Source organism: Herpailurus yagouaroundi, unplaced genomic scaffold, assembly GCF_014898765.1.
Source record: "Herpailurus yagouaroundi ecotype Mexico unplaced genomic scaffold, PumYag 77, whole genome shotgun sequence".
NCBI classification, from domain to species: Eukaryota; Metazoa; Chordata; class Mammalia; order Carnivora; family Felidae; genus Herpailurus; species Herpailurus yagouaroundi.
In genome coordinates, this window is record NW_024412388.1 from 38729830 (window position 1) to 38748711 (window position 18882).

Genomic DNA, 18882 nt, shown 5'->3' on the forward strand with positions numbered 1-18882 from the left:
ATGTATCTTATGGCCGTCCGTGGATCCCCTGGTGGCATCTGTGCCTTCACAGTCCATGGAGATGCCTTGGCCCATGGAGAACAGCACAGGTTTTGGAATCCACCAGACTTGGATTTGCATTGTCTCTGCCCATTATCGCTGCTCTAGCCTCAGCATCCCCATCTTCCTGATGGGAGTGGTGATGGGCCTCCCTTAGGGCCATCATGGAAGGAGCAAGCAAGGCTTTGTGGGGCCTCAGTCCAGGGGATGCACAGCTCAGGAGAGTTCCCTGCCTGGGGCCCGAGGCAAGAGTCTGGTGGGGTGGGCTCTTACTATTACATCATTCACTGTGCCCACAGGACTCTTTTGGACTTTTCTCTCAAGTACCTGACACCGTGCTTAGCTATCAATTTTGTGTGTCCACCGTGGCAAAAACCTGGGGTAAGCTGTTTCCCCTCAATGCAAACAGTACTGGGGAACGGAGGCGGCAGAAGAGACTGATGGCAGGGCTTGTGATCTGGGGTTCTGGCCCAGAGCCAGCAAGAGTTCCTGAGCTTAGACTGGGGTCAAGGCGTGACTCTGAAATTGTCTTTGCCCTCAAGAAAGTCACAAGGTAGCCAGGAAGACAGATCGGAAAAGAGCACAGACGTTTACATTCCTACAACATTTTACAGGTTAAAAAGTGCTTCTGACTGATCCCTGTTTAATCCTGCCAAGAGCCTGTGAAGGAGGGGCTCATGCTGGCCCCCACGTGACTGAGCCCCAGGCCAGGTCTGCACTTCAGGCACACAGAAGAGGGTGTGTGTCTCACAGACCCCCTCACCTGGGACCCTCGCAGGCACAAGGTATCGAAACCCTTTCTGCTATCTGTTCTTTTTCTTCAGATCTCCTTTTTGTCTTTTGTCAGAAACAGCGTCAACATCGCAGACGTCTCTTTGGGGTGCCCTTGCCCCTCCCACCCCTGAGCTCCTTTCCTGGCCGGGTCCTCACACTCTCAATGCTCAGCTCCCTGTCCATCAACAACCTGTGCTGGTGGTTTGTTACAAGAGTTCACATACATCGTCTCAGACTCTAAGTTTCACTCAACAGCCTGCTTTTCTGACTCCACATGATGCTTTGGGTGCTTCTTTCTGCGGATACTTGTAGCTCTGCTTCATTTTCTGCTGGATGGTCTTTCACTCTATGAAGAAAGTCAGTGGGACGTGTGTGTGCACGTGCAGTTATCCTGTTGTCGGACATGTGCTTCCATCTTTCTACCATCCCCACTGCTTTGCAAGGGAAACTTGTACGCGAAGGTGAACCTTACAACATGGCTAGACCCCAACCAGCGGGGGAGGAACACTCCCCAACTCTGTCCCACGGTGCAGGGGCTGGCACCTGGCCGGCTCTCAGTCAGTGCTGATTGCTAGAAGGCACTGAGGCCGTGATGCAAGAACAATGGACTTGGTCTCAGAAGGACCTGGATTGGAGTCTTAACGCTCTCACTTATTAGCTGTGTGACAGTGTGCAGAAGATCTAACCTCTCTGGGCTGCAGTGTCCTCATCAAGAGAAATAAAGACAGCAATGCCAACTCTGAAATATTCTTGTTGTGGTTATTTAAATACGTGGGGTCTTCAGTGTGGATCCTGAGCGACAGGAGGAGCTCAGCAAGGCTAATGGAAAGATCTCCTACCACTGAGCAGGGGAAAGGTGTGGGGAGGCATCGCATGCTCTTGTTGGCCACCCTTCTCACTCTGCATCAGGAAGTCTGGATCAAAAGCTCAGTCTTAAAGACAAGAGGAAAAGAAAGAAAAAGACGACAAAAAGAAGCCACCTTACAATCATAATTTAAAACCCAGGGGAACCCAACCCACTTTCGATCTGGCTGTAGTCTCTATTCCATCTGTGCCTTTAATGGGCTGACATTGGAAATTTCTAGGTGTTTGAGGTACTTGGTCCTGGGCCAGCTCCTCAAGAGGCAGCCCCAGCCTGCAAAGCCCCACCTACCCCTCCTGGGCCCTGAGGAAGGCGGCACCAGGCTGGACTACAGAGGGTTAAATCTCTTCCTCCCCCAAGAGATTGGAGCCAGTGAGGCTGTCTGCTTAAATGGCCCATAACCATCTCCCAAACCTCCTTAGCTCCGAGAAGTGCCAAGTCAGCAAAATGAAAATAATTTAAAGAGCCATTGAAAAGAGGAACTCCGGCCTCTCTCCTTCTACCACAATGATAGCTTCTCAGCAGTGAGTGGCTCTCATTTTTCATATCCAGGGCCAGGGGCTTCCCACCCATTTGGGGAAAGAATGTGTCACAGGCTGAAATCTCTTCTCTGATGGGAGGAGGGGCAGAGGGGCAGGAGGACTATATGTCACAGGCACTGTAAATGAGGAAACTGGCTTGTCATGAGTAGTGAGTAAGCCGTAGAGATCTACTGCACAGTATAATGAATACAGAAAATACTATTGGACTGTAAGTATGTAATGTGATAAATACTGCTACACTGGCAATCACAATGCATAAATGTATCAAAGTAACATACTGTGCACCTTAAACTCACACGATGTCGCATGTCAAATTTATTCAATACAAAAAAAAATAACAGAGGAGACTGAGACTCATGGAAGAGCCAGCCTCAAGGCTCCGCACAGGTGAGGCGTGCCATCCTGGCTCCCTGCTTCCTCATGTTGAGGGGTGGGCGGCACCTGGTAGTCAGCACCTACTATGTGCCTGCCGTGTGCCCAGCGCTTTATACAACAGCCCTAAAACATTGCCATTGTTATTCTTCCTACATAGCTAATAAATTTGAGGACCCAGAAGGGTCAGTCACTTGTCCAAGGTCATGTTACTGAAAGGTGGTGGAGGAAAGGTTCAAACCCATGCTGTTTCCATGGCATCAAGGAAGCTTAGGGAAGCCCTGACACTGAGAGGAATCCAGGCCGGCAGTCTGCCCCCTCCCCGGGACTAGTTTCATCTCCCGCTCTGGGAGCCTTGCTTCTGCTGGGGCTGAGTCCCCACGAAGGCCTGCGCTGATGGGGGCGGAGCATGGGAGCCGGGAGCCGCGTGGAGGGGCTGCTCCAGACACAGGTGCCCCGGGGCTCTTCGCACCCGGACCACTGCAGGGCTCACAGCCTGGTTCCCATCTGGCAGTGTCAACACTTAAGGAGGGAAGATGGTGGGCATCTGCCCCTCATCGTCGCTTACCCGGGCTATTCCAAAAACCTCCGCAACTCCTCTCTTTCTCCAAGCCCCCCACCACACCGATGCTGGCCTGACCTTTCAGCAGCTGTCTGTGGTCTTCAGAGGCCAACAGGACAGCCTGGGGCTGTCTCACCCCTTCCTCCCCTCCAGCCTTCTCTCCCAACACCAATTTCACCCCCACTCCTTGAAACTTCTCCCCTCTCCCACCTCTTTAAAATTTTTTTTTTTTAACATTTATTTATTTTTTGAAAGAGAGAGACAGAGTGTGAGTGGGAGAGGGGCAGAGAAAAGGGAGTCACAGATTCTGAAGCAGGGTCCAGGCTCTGAGCTGTCAGCACAGAGCCCGGTGGGGGGCTTGAACTCATGAACCATTAGATCGTGACCTGAGCCGAAGTCAAATGCTTAACTGACTGAGCCACCCAGGCACCCCTACCCTCTCCCACCTCTTGCCCCTTGCTCACAATGACAATAAACACTTACGTGGTGTTCACTGTGTGTCAGGTACAGTTCTAAGTGCTTTATAGATATTGACTTCATGCTCACAGGAACCTGAGACCTCCATTTTATGTGGAGGAAACCAAGGCCCAGACCAATTAAATAACTCACCCAATAACTCACACAGACATAAGTGGTGGAGCTCACACTCAGACCCAGGCAGCGTAAGGTCAGGCTCCTCAGACTTAACCACTGCCAAATCCTTTCCTTCTTTCTTGACTTGGTGGTGCCCTATCCTGGGGTAACAAGGCCAAGGAGGTCTCATGACATTCTTGTGAAGGGCTTTCTTGATCTTGCAAAACCTTAAACCTCCAGGTGGGAGAAACTGCTTCAGTGTCTGGTTTTGCACAGTCTTTGGTCATCAGGGGCCAGGATTGCAGGGTGAGCTCCATTTCATCTGTACTGACTCTGTGCTGGGCTCAGGGCCTCAGAGAGGAACACACACATGGTAGCCCCTTTGAGCACTCGCAGTCCAGCGAGAAAGATGGGTGCCCAGTGACGATATAAGCTGATGAACTAGCAGAGGCATAAGGCAATTTATAACAGTGCTGACACATCACTGATTTCAGAAAACTATTTCAGCGGAGTCACTGTTCTCCCAAAGTAGGGAGAAATGTATGTAAGGGTGCGATGGTGGATGCAGTGTGAACAAATCACCACGGCCACTCTGATCAGGTTTGCAAAGCAGCCCCACAAGCCCCCCCCCCCCCCCCCTGAATTTCCCCAGCATGAAAATCCCATCTCTGCTGAGTTCTGGACAGGCTGCAGGTGGCCACGAGTGAGAACTGCTGAGAAATTAATGGCAAGGAACCAAGGACAATGCTGCAGAAAAAGCTATGCTGGCATTTGTTCCTTGTGTAGCTTCTCTGATGACCATTGCAATGAGTCCAGAGGTGTCCCGCATGATTGCTGGTGATCTGGGCTCACTAAAAGTTTTTGGATAAATTTCAGGTGCCCATTTCAGGGGGAGAGGAGGATAACCTTATCCAGATTCTTCCCACAGAAGAATCTATGTGGGAGTGGCCCAGGCCCTGGACGTTTATTACCGCCTTCTTCCCATAACACCATTGGCCTGATCGGGAAGACCCATGGCCTGCCCCCGGGGCAGGAGCTAAGGGACAGTCCTGTCCTTCCCACACTGGGATGGAGACACAATGACCCCAGGGTTTGTCTCTGCTCCATTCCTCTCCTTCCAACTTTGGGGTCCTTGCTTTAGTTCAGGTCTGGATTGGAGCCACAGCCTCCTACCAAATCTTTGACTTTTGCATTTATTTATTCAATAATTAAAAATTTTTAATGTTTATTTATTTTTGAGACAGAGAGAGACAGAACATGAGCAAGGGAGGGGCAGAGAGAGGGAGACAGAATCCAAAGCAGACTCCAGGTTCCAAGCTGTCAGCACAGAGCCCAACGTAGGGCTCGAACTCACAAACTGCAAGATCATGACCTGAGCCGAAGTCAGATGCTTAAATGACTGAGCCACCCAGGCGCCCTATTCAATAATTTTTAATTTTTTTTTCAACGTTTATTTATTTTTGGAACAGAGAGAGACAGAGCATGAACGGGGGAGGGGCAGAGAGAGAGGGAGACACAGATTCGGAAACAGGCTCCAGGGTCTGAGCCATCAGCCCCAGAGCCTGACGCGGGGCTCGAACTCACGGACCACGAGATCGTGACCTGGCTGAAGTCGGACGCCTAACCGACTGCGCCACCCAGGCGCCCCTTGAATAATTTTTAAAATGAATTTATACTGTATGCCAGGTGCTGGGAATACAGCAGTGAACAAACAAGAAACCAAGATGCTGAAGTGGATAATGAATGTAAGTATGATAGAGTTTGTTAATTATTCACATATAAGAAGAACAGAGAGAGAAAATCCACAGCTCAATGTAGGTGCTTGTCAATAATTCTGGTTATTGTTTGGGGCAGGTGGGTGTTGGTGCAGAGGGAGGATGTGGGGTTCTGATCTTTCTTTCTTCTATTTCATGTCCCTGGCCCTGGAAATGGACACAGCAGATAAGTGAAACAGGGAGGCTTTGCCCTACTGATTTCTTGAAATAGTCCCTCTTCCGTTATTTCATCCAGTCTACCGCCACCCCTGGGAGGCATATGGAAAATCCCATTTTCCACAGGGCAAAGTGAGTCTCAACATGGTGAGACTCACCTCCAAAGTCACTAAGGCCTAGGCTGCTAACTTGGCTTTGAGGCTCAGGCACCCTGTCTGTCCTTCTTACTCTCTATCCACAGCTTCTGCTGATCATGGCACATTAGTTTGAAATCACCAAGATGTAATTACATTCCACTTATCATAATTATAATGTGGAAAAGCACCTTTGTTTAGACAGGTGCTTCTCAAAGTGTGGTGCCCAGACCAGCAGCATCGGCATCACCCTGAGAACTGGATGGAAGTGTAATTTGTGAGCCTCACACCAGACCCGCTGAATGGCAAACTCTGGGGTGGGACCTGTGATCCGGGTGACAGCAAGGCCTGTAGCTAATTCTAAAGCAGGCTGAAGTGTTAGAACCACCGGTAGAGAGGAAGAAGATAGGATCTTGCCTCAGGAGACTTAGGTTTAAGTTCCATCCATTAACTATGTAACTCAGGAAATTCAAATTACCCTTCTTTATAGCCTGTTTCCTTACCTTCAACATAAAGACACATCAGAAAACTGCTATGAGGAATCACAAGCAGTAATATCTGTGAGTCTTTTATATTACTAATCAATGTGATAATAATAAAGCCACTCATTCGTTTGCTCAATCATTCATCCAACAAGCATTTATTGAATGCTTAGTCTGCTGGATCCAGGCCACACCTATGCTGGGAGCACCCTTTTCTGCCGTCATTTCGGGTGGGCTCAGACGCAGGCAGGCCAATAGTCTATAGATTATCCTTGGTGAGATAAAACCAGTTCTCTAAGTTTTGCTACGCAAAGGGTATGGGCTGTGCTGTAGGGGCGGAGGACAAGTGCATGCCCCGCAGGGGGTCTGAGGTGCTACACCAGCAAAAGGACGTGGATTTAGCCAGGACCTATTCCGGGCCAGGCTCCTGCTCACACACTTGCATTTGGGATTTCGCTGAATCCTCAGAGCAAACCCTCAGAGGCAGTGTTACTGGTGCTGTACCATGGGGGCAAAAAGAGGTCGAGAAAGAGACATGGTTTGAGAAAGCCTCAGAGATACTTGGCATCACCACATCCGATGACAGGAGATGTTGTGAAAGGCCCCTTGGCTCCCACATGCATTCCAGATGCCAGCAGCTGAGCACCTCTCCTGGGGCCAGCTTTTCTGCTGGGAGCCTGCTAGTGTGCTTCTTTGTTTTGTCCCTCCAACAATACCACAAAGTCAGAACCCCTGTCCTCGTTTTTCTGACAAGGAGACAGAAGCTCTGGAAACCGTGTGATTCACGTAGCAGGAGATGGAGCCTGGATTCAAACCTAGGATAGCCTGGCTCAGCGCCCACTCTCCTCCCCACCCCACATCTGTCCACGGCAAGGGACCCCTGGCTTCCCAGAGGGACCCGAGGGAGGGTATCGGCAAGAACAGATCTTCACCACTACCTCCTTCAAGTGCCCATTTTTTAAAATTTTTTTTTTTAACGTTTATTTATTTTTGAGACAGAGAGAGACAGAGCATGAACGGGGGAGGGGCAGAGAGAGAGGGAGACACAGAATCGGAAACAGGCTCCAGGCTCTGAGCCATCAGCCCAGAGCCTGACGCGGGGCTCGAACTCACGGACCGCAAGATCGTGACCTGGCTGAAGTCGGATGCTTAACCGACTGCGCCACCCAGGCGCCCCAAAGTGCCCATTTTTTTGAAGTCTCCTGCTTCATTTTCTTCATGAACATGCTTCTTCTATGCTCTAATCCTTCTTGTTGCTACACAGAGTGTCTTCAAGTACCAGTTAAAATGAATTCTTCCTTCCTCCTTCCCCCCACTCCCTTCCTCTCATCTGGGAGTAAAGCTGAGGCTCCAGGCAGACAGGACATAATCTCCCTCACTTTCCGCTCCTGGGACACCTTCAGCTCCCATGGCAAGGGTCCTGCAGGGCTGTCCGCCCCATGCTGACAACCTTCTCCCCCCACACACAGTCTTCCTGACTCTGCACTGCTTTTTCTTTTCCTCAGGGCATTCATCACCTTCTTCTGTAATTTTCTTATTTATTATGTTTACTATTTACCTTCCTCCTCTTCCCATTCCCCCTCCCCGCCCAGCCAGAGTTTAGGCCACTTGTGCTTTTCTTCATAGATGTGTCTCAGGCATTTAGACCAGTGACGGACACGTACTAGGTACTCAATAAATGTTTGTTGAGTGACTGAATGAATTCCATAATTACTGATGGGGAATTTCTGGATACTAGAAATTTGGTGAGGCTAGGACACTGAATCTCTCTCCCCTTTAGCTAATGAAACAGTGAATGCCCATATCCTCAGGTGTCGGATCAGATGGGGGTTTGGAGCTATGCTTGGTGTGTGACTCCCTGCCTGGGCCCAACGAGAAGTGCCTCTCAGAGTGCTGGGCACAGGTCAGACATTCAGTGCATGTAAAACGAACAGAGGGAGGGATGGATTAGCACACAAATGGCCAATAGACAGTCACTGTCATCCTCTAGGTGGAAGCTCAAAGGCCCCATCTCAGAGCTCTTCCATGATTGCACTAGAAGGAGGAGTTCTAGCTACTAGAATAACTCAGCTTAGAGAAGGCTAATTGGGGAGGAGAAGAGGGTCTTTAGTGGAGGACCATATGGCTCTTTCCTTTTCACAGAACTAAACATTGTTATTGATAATTTGGCTAGGATACAAAAGATATATTTATATACTATAAACCTGGGAGAAAGGGCCTATCATAGAATCAAATTCCATAAGGATCTCAAACACCCAAATGCATGCACAGACAATTCACCTAGAAAGGCGTTGAAAAAGTACATCTTTATAGAGAATGAGTTAACCATGCTTCTTTAAAAATTCCAAAAACACACGGATGTCTATCCTGCTTGAGACATGGCTGAACCTTTTGGAAAGCAATATAAAAACACATGGAAAGGTCTATAAAATGTCCTTACCCTTTAACCCAGTTAGCTCAGTCCTGGGAATTTAAGAAACAAACAACCATAAACGATCATGGCAGTATTATCTCTAACAGCAAGACACTAGAGACAACAAAATGCACATAAGAGATAAGAAGGTAATCAGGGCCCCGTACTGGAAAGGGCATTAAAATTGTAACTATGCACATCGGGCCATAGACGGGGAAATGTTTGCCACATGGTGTTGGATGCACAAGGCAGGATCATGGGAAGCTGGCCAGCCATGGGGACAAAGAGATGTTGCCCATGGACAGACAGGAGGGGCTCCCAGGATCCATGCACAGTTGGGCTTGGTTCTCGAGATTATGGTTGGATTTTCTTTCTTGGCTTTGGCTTTCCTCAAATTCTGTTTTGTATTTTAAACACAAATGGAAAAGAAGATCTCAACCAGCTGGAATGTTGGGCTGAAACCAATAAGATGAAATAGAAGAGGGATAAATGCAAAGTCCTGTATTTCATTTAAGAACTATATTTAAGAACACACACTTGAATGGGTGGTGGTGGTGGTGGTGATAAAGAGCCGCTAAAAGGAAAAAGGGAAAGAAGAAGGGAAAAAAAGAAGCACTTTACTGAATCCCTGAACTAGGAAGGCACGGACTGTAGGCCTGCCGTGGCGGGAGGCCAGTGTGATCACCGTAACAGGTGCATAATGGACAAGACGGCTGGGGCTGGGGGACATCATGCACTTGACCAATATCTTCTACTCTAATCAATAGGGAAATCAGGAGCTGAATTTTGTGTGAGTTTCTCTGGCTTCAAGACCTATGTTCCTCTTACAACACAGTGAACTAAAGGGACAAGTATTGTGTTAGCCAAAAAGAGAACACAGAGGAAAGTTTGGTGACCATTAACTCAACATGGGATAATTCCATCATGGAAGATGCTAATTCAGGGTCAGGACACATTCATAGAGATATGCGGTCATAAGAGGTGATAACCTGCTCTGGTTAGTGCCACCCAGACCCTTCCTAAAGTACCCTGTCCAGTCTTGAACCCTACCTTTTAGGGACACAACCATAAAAGAGCAACTGGGATGGTCAGGGGTCTTAGGATTAGGGAACTGATATTGAATGCCTAGTTGCTTTACTCACATTATCTTACATAGCCCTTGATATAGGTAGGGATTATGTTCCCATTTTAAAAATGAGAAAACTGAAGTTAAGAGAGGTTATAAACTTGTTCAAGGTCAGATAGTAGTAAGTGATGGTCAGGATTCAAACACAGGGCTGTCAAGTCCAGAAGCCCCACTCTGTCCCGTGTAGCCTCCCTCATGAGACAAACGGTAAAATAGAATTTGAACTACTTATTAGTTGGTGAAGAGACAGGATTGGTACCTTCAATTCCACAAAGGGCTATGAGGAGAAGCGTTGTGTGCGATTTCAGAGGAGAGAATTTGAATGACCTTAGAAATCTCAGGGAAGTAGATTTTTAGCTCAACAGAAGAACATCTCAGTGACAGTAATAATTGGGTAGGAAGCCAACTCCCCCATGCCTGGAGGTATTCAAGCACGGCCTAGAGAGGCATTTGCTTGCAGTGGGCAGGAGATCTGGCAGGAGGACCTCGAAGTTCACTTTTGACCCGGAGGTTCCTTGAGCCTATGAAGGTGCTTGGCACAAACTGATCAATCCCTTCAAAAGAAGTGATGAAAATAACTGTTGATATGTCTATTTGCAGATACAAAAAATTATACACGCAAGGTACACATATTTGTCCAGAGAAGACTAAACACAGAAAATGAAATGGATTCTGCTGGAAATGCTTACAGGTTAAGCTTTTATTTTCTGAAACCAAGAAAGCAAACTCTGGGAAGATGTACAATCTCAGAAATAATCAAAGGAAATATGAGGTACTAGTTTTCACCTAGTAAGTTGGCAAAATAATTTAAAACATGGTCACACAACTCATTATATGTATCAAGAATGATAAAAAAAAATGCCATTCTTTTTGACCCAGGTAAAATGACCTTAAGAAAATGATAGAAAATATAAAGGGAAAAAACCGTGCACATGAAAATCTTCCCCTGAGTTTTATTTATAAACAACCTAAAAATTTAAGGAAGAGCAATGGGCCCCTGGGTGGTGGGCCTGAGGCTGGGGCTTTTCTGGGAGGAGAGCTGGGAGGTGGGGAGGGGGCCTAGCTGGTACACACAGGAAAAGGCCATGAGCATGGAGCGCTGTGGGATAAGCGCAAGCTGTCTGGAGGGCCAAAGGCAGGTATAAAAGCCAAAGTCGCCGTGTAAGAGGTCAGAGCAGGTTGGAGACTGGACTGAGGCACACTGGGGGGAGGACTTGAAAGGGTGTGGGGAGAGAAGAGGAGAAGAATGTCAGCTCTAACCTTGGTGGCCCTTTATCCTCTCTGGCCTGGCGCTTTAATTACGTTCAGTACTTCTAGCAACACCACAATGGGATGTTATTTCCTCCATTTTGCAAATGAAGAAGCTGGTGTTCAACAAGATGACTGCATAACTCACATCAAGTGAGGCAGTAAGTGCTAGAGTTGGGAACTGAACTCGAATGCATTGACCTCTAGACTTAGGCTCTCGCTCCTGTCCTCGATGGACCAATTTGTGTAGTGGGGCCTCTCAGGGGCTGGCAGCCCTCCTCCTTAGCCCCACAGCCCAGCAGATGGCTTACTCGACTGTAGCTTGATGTCTGTCTGCTTGGTGATGTTGGAATTGATGGTTAAGTTTCCTGGAGCAACAGGGAAACACGATCCAATGGAAAGGGAAGGATGCAAACCTGATCATATGCTATGATCGCAGTGTGTACAATACATTCTCTCAGCCTTGAGAGACTACAAGAGATCTATCACAATGCTTACAGGAGCGTAATTTTGGAATGTTTCCCTATTTTTCCAAAAATTTCTATGAAGTGTTTTTTATTTCTTTACAATTATAAAAGAATGTCATAATTTAGAAATGCATGCAAGAAATCCATGGGCACTTAATGGTCACTAAGTCCATTCCTCAGGTAGAAGATAAAAACAAACCACATCTTTCAGTTTCATCTGGTAACAGAGAACTTGTTGCCAGGGTTTCTGAACAGTGCCCAAACCTCATCAATTCAGACTCTGCCAGTTGAGTCCTGACTGTCTTGTCCTACACGACTCACTGGCCTGTCACAAGAATCAAAAGAAAGAACCTAAGTGTAAAAGTGAGGGGATACTTAGTGGTGCCTGAACTGAAAGTCACCTTCTGCCTCATGTCCAACTAACCAGCACTTGGCAAACATGAAAGAGGGACTCTAGACAAGCTTTTAGGACAGGTCCTCAGTTATTTAATACTCTCAGTTGCAAATATCCTCAGGCACTTTAAAAGGAACATGTCTTTTTACTTTGGAAACACTCTTGTTCCTTGGTTAAATCAAATCTTCTAACAACTTCTAGTAGACTAGTATTATTCAAGAGTGGCACTTATGTTCAAATACACGTCCCCAGCCCCATCCCAAACTTACTGATTCGAGCTCACTAAGCCACGACCCACAAGTCTATATTTTAAACACCTCAGCAAATTCTTAATATTGAACATATTTGGGAAACTCTCCACTATACAAAATGAATTTGAGTTTTGTGTGTGTTTAATGTAATAAAACTATGCATCCTTTTAAACAGTACTATAGCTCCTTCACATGGCTTGAATTAATGAGACTGGTTACTTTCCACTGATTACTTAGGTTGGGTCTCTCTAAATATACCCTCAAATTACATGCTTAGAGTCTCAGCCCAGACCATTACATCCCACTCATCTTACAAGGAAGAGGTAAAAGGGTAGATTTTGTACAGACCCAGATTCTGATCCAGCTCCACTGCTGACAAATCTGAGACCTTGGCCAACATGTTATTTAATCTTTTCTGAGCCCATTTCTTCATTAGTATGGGTACGGGTATTATGGTCTTGCCCTTGCATGACAGTAACAGGGCATTGAGTACTCAAGAGGGGCTCAAAACCATTTCAGTCTAACTCGAGTATGCACCTCTCCAGATTCCCCAGCAGAATTGGCTTTTATGTCCTTCCTTGTCACATCCCACTTCTGATTCTATTCTGCCTTATAAGCTAAAAGTAACTAACATCTTTGTAGCTCTTTGAGATTTCCAGAGCCCTTTATCCAGATGTTACCTATCATCCTCTCCACAACTAACCTGAGTTAGGGATCATGATCTCCACTTTAAAAGAAATGAGCCCCAGAGAGGTCAAATGACCTTGACAGAAGTGGCAAAGTCAGGACTTGAACTCAGATCCCAGAATCTTTCACACCTTGTTCAGTCCCTAATGTGTGCATTGTACATTACATAAAGCACTCACATCTCTCATAGCGTTTTTAAATATATATTTCCATGACTATTTCCCCCACCAAATTAAAAGCACTTATAAAGCAGGTACGACATTGTAATGGTCTTTGAAGGTAAATGCAGTTTTCAGGTGTGTCTTCACCATGGTTAGGGAGAAAAGGGGATGAGCTCAAGAATAATGCATACTTCTTCCGAGTCCCTCATGCATCCTGCACTACTCATGCCCAAGCTGCCTCATGCTTTGAAATGAACCCATCTTAATAACATGAATTTATTGAACACTACTAAGCGTAGCGAACTTTGCTCATGAAATGAGTTAAACTATGTCAGTTAGAAAAGTCCTGTTGTTGTTATTATTTAGTTATCCATATAGCCCATGAGGCAGACATTATTTTCCTCATTACACTGATAAGGAACCTGAGAAGTTAAGTGATCAATCCAAGATCACACTGCTAGTTTGTGGAAAGTTGGGGAAATACCATAAAAGGAAACTCACATGTACACATCCTATTAGCAAGCATACAATATTTCACATGACAAAGGGTTATTTTATTTACTAAAACAAAATCCCTCAAAGAGGCAGCCACTTCCCCTACTTATCCCAGTGACCCTGACCTTTGGCTTAGAGACCACCAGAGAAACCAGGGGCCGAAGTTTTCCAACCAATGCCTAAAAGCCAATGACCAGAAATGAAGAAAATAACAATCGCCAACATTTATTGAACACTTTATATATAGATATATAATTCTTATAGCAAGTCTGTAAGGTAGATATAATCTCCTTTTTACGGAACAGCAAATGGAAACTCAAGAGGTTAGGTTAAACCCAAAGCAAGCAGGGGAGCCAGGAGTGGAACCCAGGTGCTCAGCCCCAAACCCTTGCCATTTCCAATATACCATGCTGACTTCACAGGCATTACAGAAAGTGCAAATCAACAGGAAGATCGAATGTGGTTTGCCAGATTGTGCACCAGGCACCTTAGAGAATCAGTTACTGAATGAGATAAAAATTATGTAACTTGAAAGATCATTTTAGATATAAAAGGATAAACGAACTGACGCGAGGTGACACTGCCCCCTGCTTCCTGAAGGTAACGCTGGGCCACATCTCACATTACCGCCCCCTAACACCCTTTTACAGAGACTGATTCAATTTATCAAGGAAGTTGGATCTCAGATCATCTTGAGTGAGAAAGGCGTCTGTCTGGTCCTAAGATCTGTCCTTTGAAGTGAGAGGAAGTAATTTGCTTCCGAGACAGCCCTTGAGATCTGCAGACAGCAACCCCTCCCCTTATGAATTTTCTTGCTTTCGGCCTGAGTGTTCCACCTCTCAAAGGACACTGGTCACCTCCACTGTCCACTTACTATACTTAAATAAATGAGGATAATGATTGTCTACATCAAAGAATTAATGAAGCTTTATTATAGAACAAAATAGAGGAACAGAGATAGAAGTCCTTGAATGGTAAAAATATTAGTTCAAATTCTCAGTCAAGTGATAGGCAACTCAGAGACACTTTATCCCCTTCCAAAAAAGACAGTGCTTTCCCCATTCCCAGAATGACATGGTGCCAAGTTGCTGCCTGAGTCTCAGCAAATCCATTTGACTTCTTTGGAATGGGAAGTCCAAGTTCAGGGCAAGCCAACGACCCTGGAAACCTGCTGGCTCCCTGCCCACATGCCACCACGCACGGTGGGGTCTCAACTGGACAGCACCATTGCCCGCAAATCACAAGCCACGCAAGAAAAACGATAAGGCTTTATGAAAAATCCAAAGTTTATTGCAAATTGTATTTTGCTTCCCTTCGTTCTTCATTTTTACAGGATTTATTGATATCCATGATTTTTTCACAGATGTACTTGTTGACTTTGGAGAGTCTCTGTGCAATTTCAGTTTCATCCACAGTTTCTTGTGCTATTCTGTCGTACAAACACTCTAGACAGGGGAAAGGAACAAGATGGCCAAGGATTAATGGTGAATTTAAGTACAATCCTGTAAGGGGGCACAAAGAAAATGTACCTCCTGACATACTTCCCAAATACCAATTCACGTATCTGGCACTGCTGTACGTTTAAATTTTCAATACAAATGTACTTAGAAAAAAGTAGATATATGCTGTAAGTTTACACTTTAAAAATGATACAATATCCATATGCCCACTACCCAGTTTCATAAACATTATTGGTCCTTCTGATGCCTCTGGATGCCCCTCCCCAATCCCATCGTTTCCTCACCCTCCCCAGATGTAAGCACTCTCCTGGATTTTTTTTTTTTTCTTTTCTTTTTGTGTTATCACAAATGTACACATTCTTATATAATGTATTGTTTACTCTTCCCTGTTTTTTTTAAAATAATTTTTTAATGTTTATTTATTATTGAGAGACAGAGAGAGACAGAGCATGAGCATGGGAGGGGCAGAGACAGGAGGAGACACAGAATCTGAAGCAGGCTCTAGGCTCTAAGCTGTCAGCACAGAGTCCGACACGGGGCTTGAACTCAGAAACCACGAGATCATGACCTGAGCCGAAGTCAGACACTATACCAACTCAGCCACCCAGGCGCTCCTACGCTTCCCTGTTTTTAACTTTTTTACAGGTATATCCGTATCTTATACATCTTTCTTTTTCTCACTCAACATTACATAAATTTCGTGATTTACCCAAGTTGAAGTGTGTGGCTACAGGTCAATCATTTTCACTGATGGGCAGTGTTCTCTGGAGTGGACTGTGCCACAATTTGCTGATTTTACTGTCAACGGACACTCGGATTGTTTCCAGTGTTTTGCAATTACAAACACCCTGGTGCGTGTCTCATGGGGTACACATGCAGGAAATTCTCCAGTGAGGGCCAAGCTGTGGCAATGCTCAACGCTAGGGTGTGTGCATACTCAACTTTACTAGGTGATGTCTAGTAAATTGTTTTCCAAAGCGGTTGTGCTGCCTGGAACTCCTGACAGTAGTGTATGCCAGTACTGGTTGCCTCATATCTTCAAAAGCACTTGACATTGCCTGGTTATTAAGGTTTTGACAGCCCGGTGGGTGTGAAGTGGTATCTCAACGTGGTGATTACTAACGAGGCTGAGGTCGGCCGCTCTTAGTGAGTCTGACGTTTGCTGTGATGAAACAAAGAGTGAGCCCCAGACAAGGCCTGACAGGAGCCTGACTTCTGGCCACTTTCTAGCCTGGGCACCTGAGGCAAATCATTGCCCTAGATTCCTCACCTGCTTACCAAGAACAACAAACCACAGGTTATCTTTAAGGCTGCCATGAAGCATGCGAGATAAACATTTTGCAAGCCTTCTTCGAACCGTAGAGAACATTACACCTGTATGGAGTTGTTACAATTATTTTATGTACATACACCTGTCCACTCCTGGGGCCTACCACAGTGCTTGCAGAGGGGCAAGGTTCAGTAAATATATGTTAAGTGAACAAATGAATAGTTTTCCAGAGAAACTCCAGAGGTCATTAAAATTCTGGACATAAGGGGACTACACATGGAGAACGTACCAGTGGAGTATATAATCATGGCCAAGAATTTTAACTTCTTTGAACCTGCGCTTCCTCACCTATAAAACAGGAATGGAGACCTACTCTTAAGGAGTTGCTATGGAGGGTAAACAACATCTTGTCTACCAGGCCAGCCCAGAGCAGGTAATCCTGCTGGAGGTACAGAATGTCAGCACTCGATGGGACCGTGGGGACTAACACGTGCTGACCCCTCCTCTGGCATGTGGGAAAGCAGAGGCCTGGAGAAAGTACGGACAGAGCCCACTGTGCCTTCCCCAACGCTGAGCTCTTCCTGGGTGTGCAGCCAGCCCGCCTCCGGGTGCCATCCACACTGCAGGTGCATGTGCTATGGGCATCCCGGGTCCCGGGCACCCTCCCCTCCCCACTGAGAACGGGTTTGCACAGAGAAGCCTTTAAAAGCTTTTGGTTGACCTCCACTACTCCCTGACTACTCCCAAGCCACTTATCTCCACTTCATCTTGTCTTGGCCTTTCCACAGGGACTGAGACAAGAAGGCAGGAGGCCCGGTCTCTCTCCAGTCCTGCCTTCTGCTAAGTTTACCTGCAATTCTCTCCTGCTCCAGGCTATCCAACAAATCAGTGTCTTTGACAATCTCTTTCCCGATTACCCTGGCTCCATCCTTCAGCTGCCTAAATCCTATTCATCCTTCCAGATTCAGCATCCCTGGGGCCTACCAGATCAAACTGGGAGACCCCATTCTGCTGATTGCCTCTGCACCCCCACACTTGCCTGGCTCTCTGTCTCAAAGCACTGATCATGGTCTAATAAAACTGTGACCAGTGCCTCCCCTACAGATGGGAACGCTTGGACAGTCTGTCTCCAGCCCTGAGCCGGGAGGAAGCAGATACTCACGGTGACTTTGCTGGAACCTGAACCAAGTGAGGGAGACAACTTGTGCTGAGAACTGTTTCGGAGTTCAGGAGTTCGAATCTGGCTCTTGCCCTAGTTGCTGTGCAACCTCTAAGTGGGAATCAGTCTGGGTCTCAGTTTTACCATCTGTAAAAGTAGGATGGCAAACCACATGATCCAAGGAGATTCTTCCAGTGCTAAGTCTTTAGCTGTCTGGAAGGTAGTAGGGTGGTAAAGAGGCTGAGGAGAGAGAAGGGGAGAGAAGGAGAGTGGGTGTGATGGCCCTTGGAGCACTGGCAGGGGTCACAGAAGAGGCAGGAAGAGAAAGGGGCAAATGCAGGAGTGTTTTCCAAGAGGCCTCCCCAGCATCCCAAGCGTTCCTGTGTCTCGGGGGCAGGAGCGCTGAGCGGCCCCTGAGGTTGATTAAAGGCTTTGTTAGACTCTAGGTATTAATCACCTGCACTTGCCGGGAATGTCTCCCTCTGCGAGGGAGCATTTGAGATTATTGCTTAATTAACAAGGTTTATAACAGCGCTAATGTGTCCTATTAAAAAAGTTATAAAAATTATCCAGAACTCAATGCTGTGGCTCATTTAGGAAACTCAGACATTCTGCAAAAGGTCATTTGACCTTAATAAGGTTTAACTGTCATTCTGGAGCTTGTCATTAAAGAGAGACTCTCCTACGGCCCTCCTGCTCTGCTTTCTGCATTTGCAAGCGGTATCAGTGCTCACCATCCTGCTGCCATCCGGTCAGGAAGGACTTTAAAATCCTCAAAGACATGAGAAAATCCCTAATGAGCAAGGGCTGTCATTTTTGTACAGCAAATGTGACTAAGTGTGGTAAAAGTGAAATAAACACACACAATCTCAAGCCACAGATCTCCTGCTTGGAAGGACCAGTCCAGGGCAGTCTGGAGGAGCTCATATAATTGGGGTAAAAATGGTGAGTGTATGGTGGGGTAGGAGACGGACTTCCAACCTGCCTGCTGTAGTAGAGAAAAAACCAACACTGTACTTCGGTATGACAAGAAACCTCTGGGACGAGGAAGTCGGACTCACTCTGCCCGGCTCCGACCTAACCAGTTGTACGGCCTTGGGCAAGTCACTTTCCTTCTCATTCGCCTGCATGGCAAGCATTTCTGGGCTCTCAGCGTTGCTATAGGAGGCCCCTGGGGGGCAAAGATACCGCAAAAAGAGACCAGAGGTGACCACAAGGGGCTCTGGGACATATGACAGAAGTGTCCACTCACCCTAAGAAGTCAGGGAAGGCTTCCTAGAGGAAGGTTCTCCTAAGCAGATCCGGGTGGTTAGAGCAGCTAGCCAGACAAAGCAGCCCAGGTGCAGGGTGGGTAGTTATGACATGTGGTCCGGGCCGCAGGAATGACCCTTACAAATTCCCTAACGTGAGAGGGAACAAGGCTTGTTCAGGGAGTACAGTAGTTCATTAGGGCAAGAACTCTAGGGGAATACTGCTGAAA

The 18882-nt window shown here is 46.7% G+C and overlaps 1 protein-coding gene across 8 annotated transcripts in view; it reads right to left on the reverse strand.

Moving 5' to 3' along the window:
* The window catches only part of AGBL4 (AGBL carboxypeptidase 4), a 1457435-nt gene that overhangs the window by 197028 nt on the left and 1241525 nt on the right, over positions 1-18882 (reverse strand). Inside the window, exons 11-12 of one of the 8 annotated variants that reach the window (XR_005788556.1) lie at positions 17406-17642; positions 14845-14958 (exon numbers count right to left, since the gene is read on the reverse strand). The exons of 4 other annotated variants lie outside the window; for them this stretch is intronic. Coding sequence is in view for 3 of the 4 variants with exons in the window: in XM_040470170.1 (XP_040326104.1) it covers positions 14801-14958 (158 nt within the window). In the remaining variant the exon portion in view is untranslated. 3 more of the 8 variants (XM_040470170.1, XM_040470169.1, XM_040470171.1) reach the window with 3 other exon arrangements.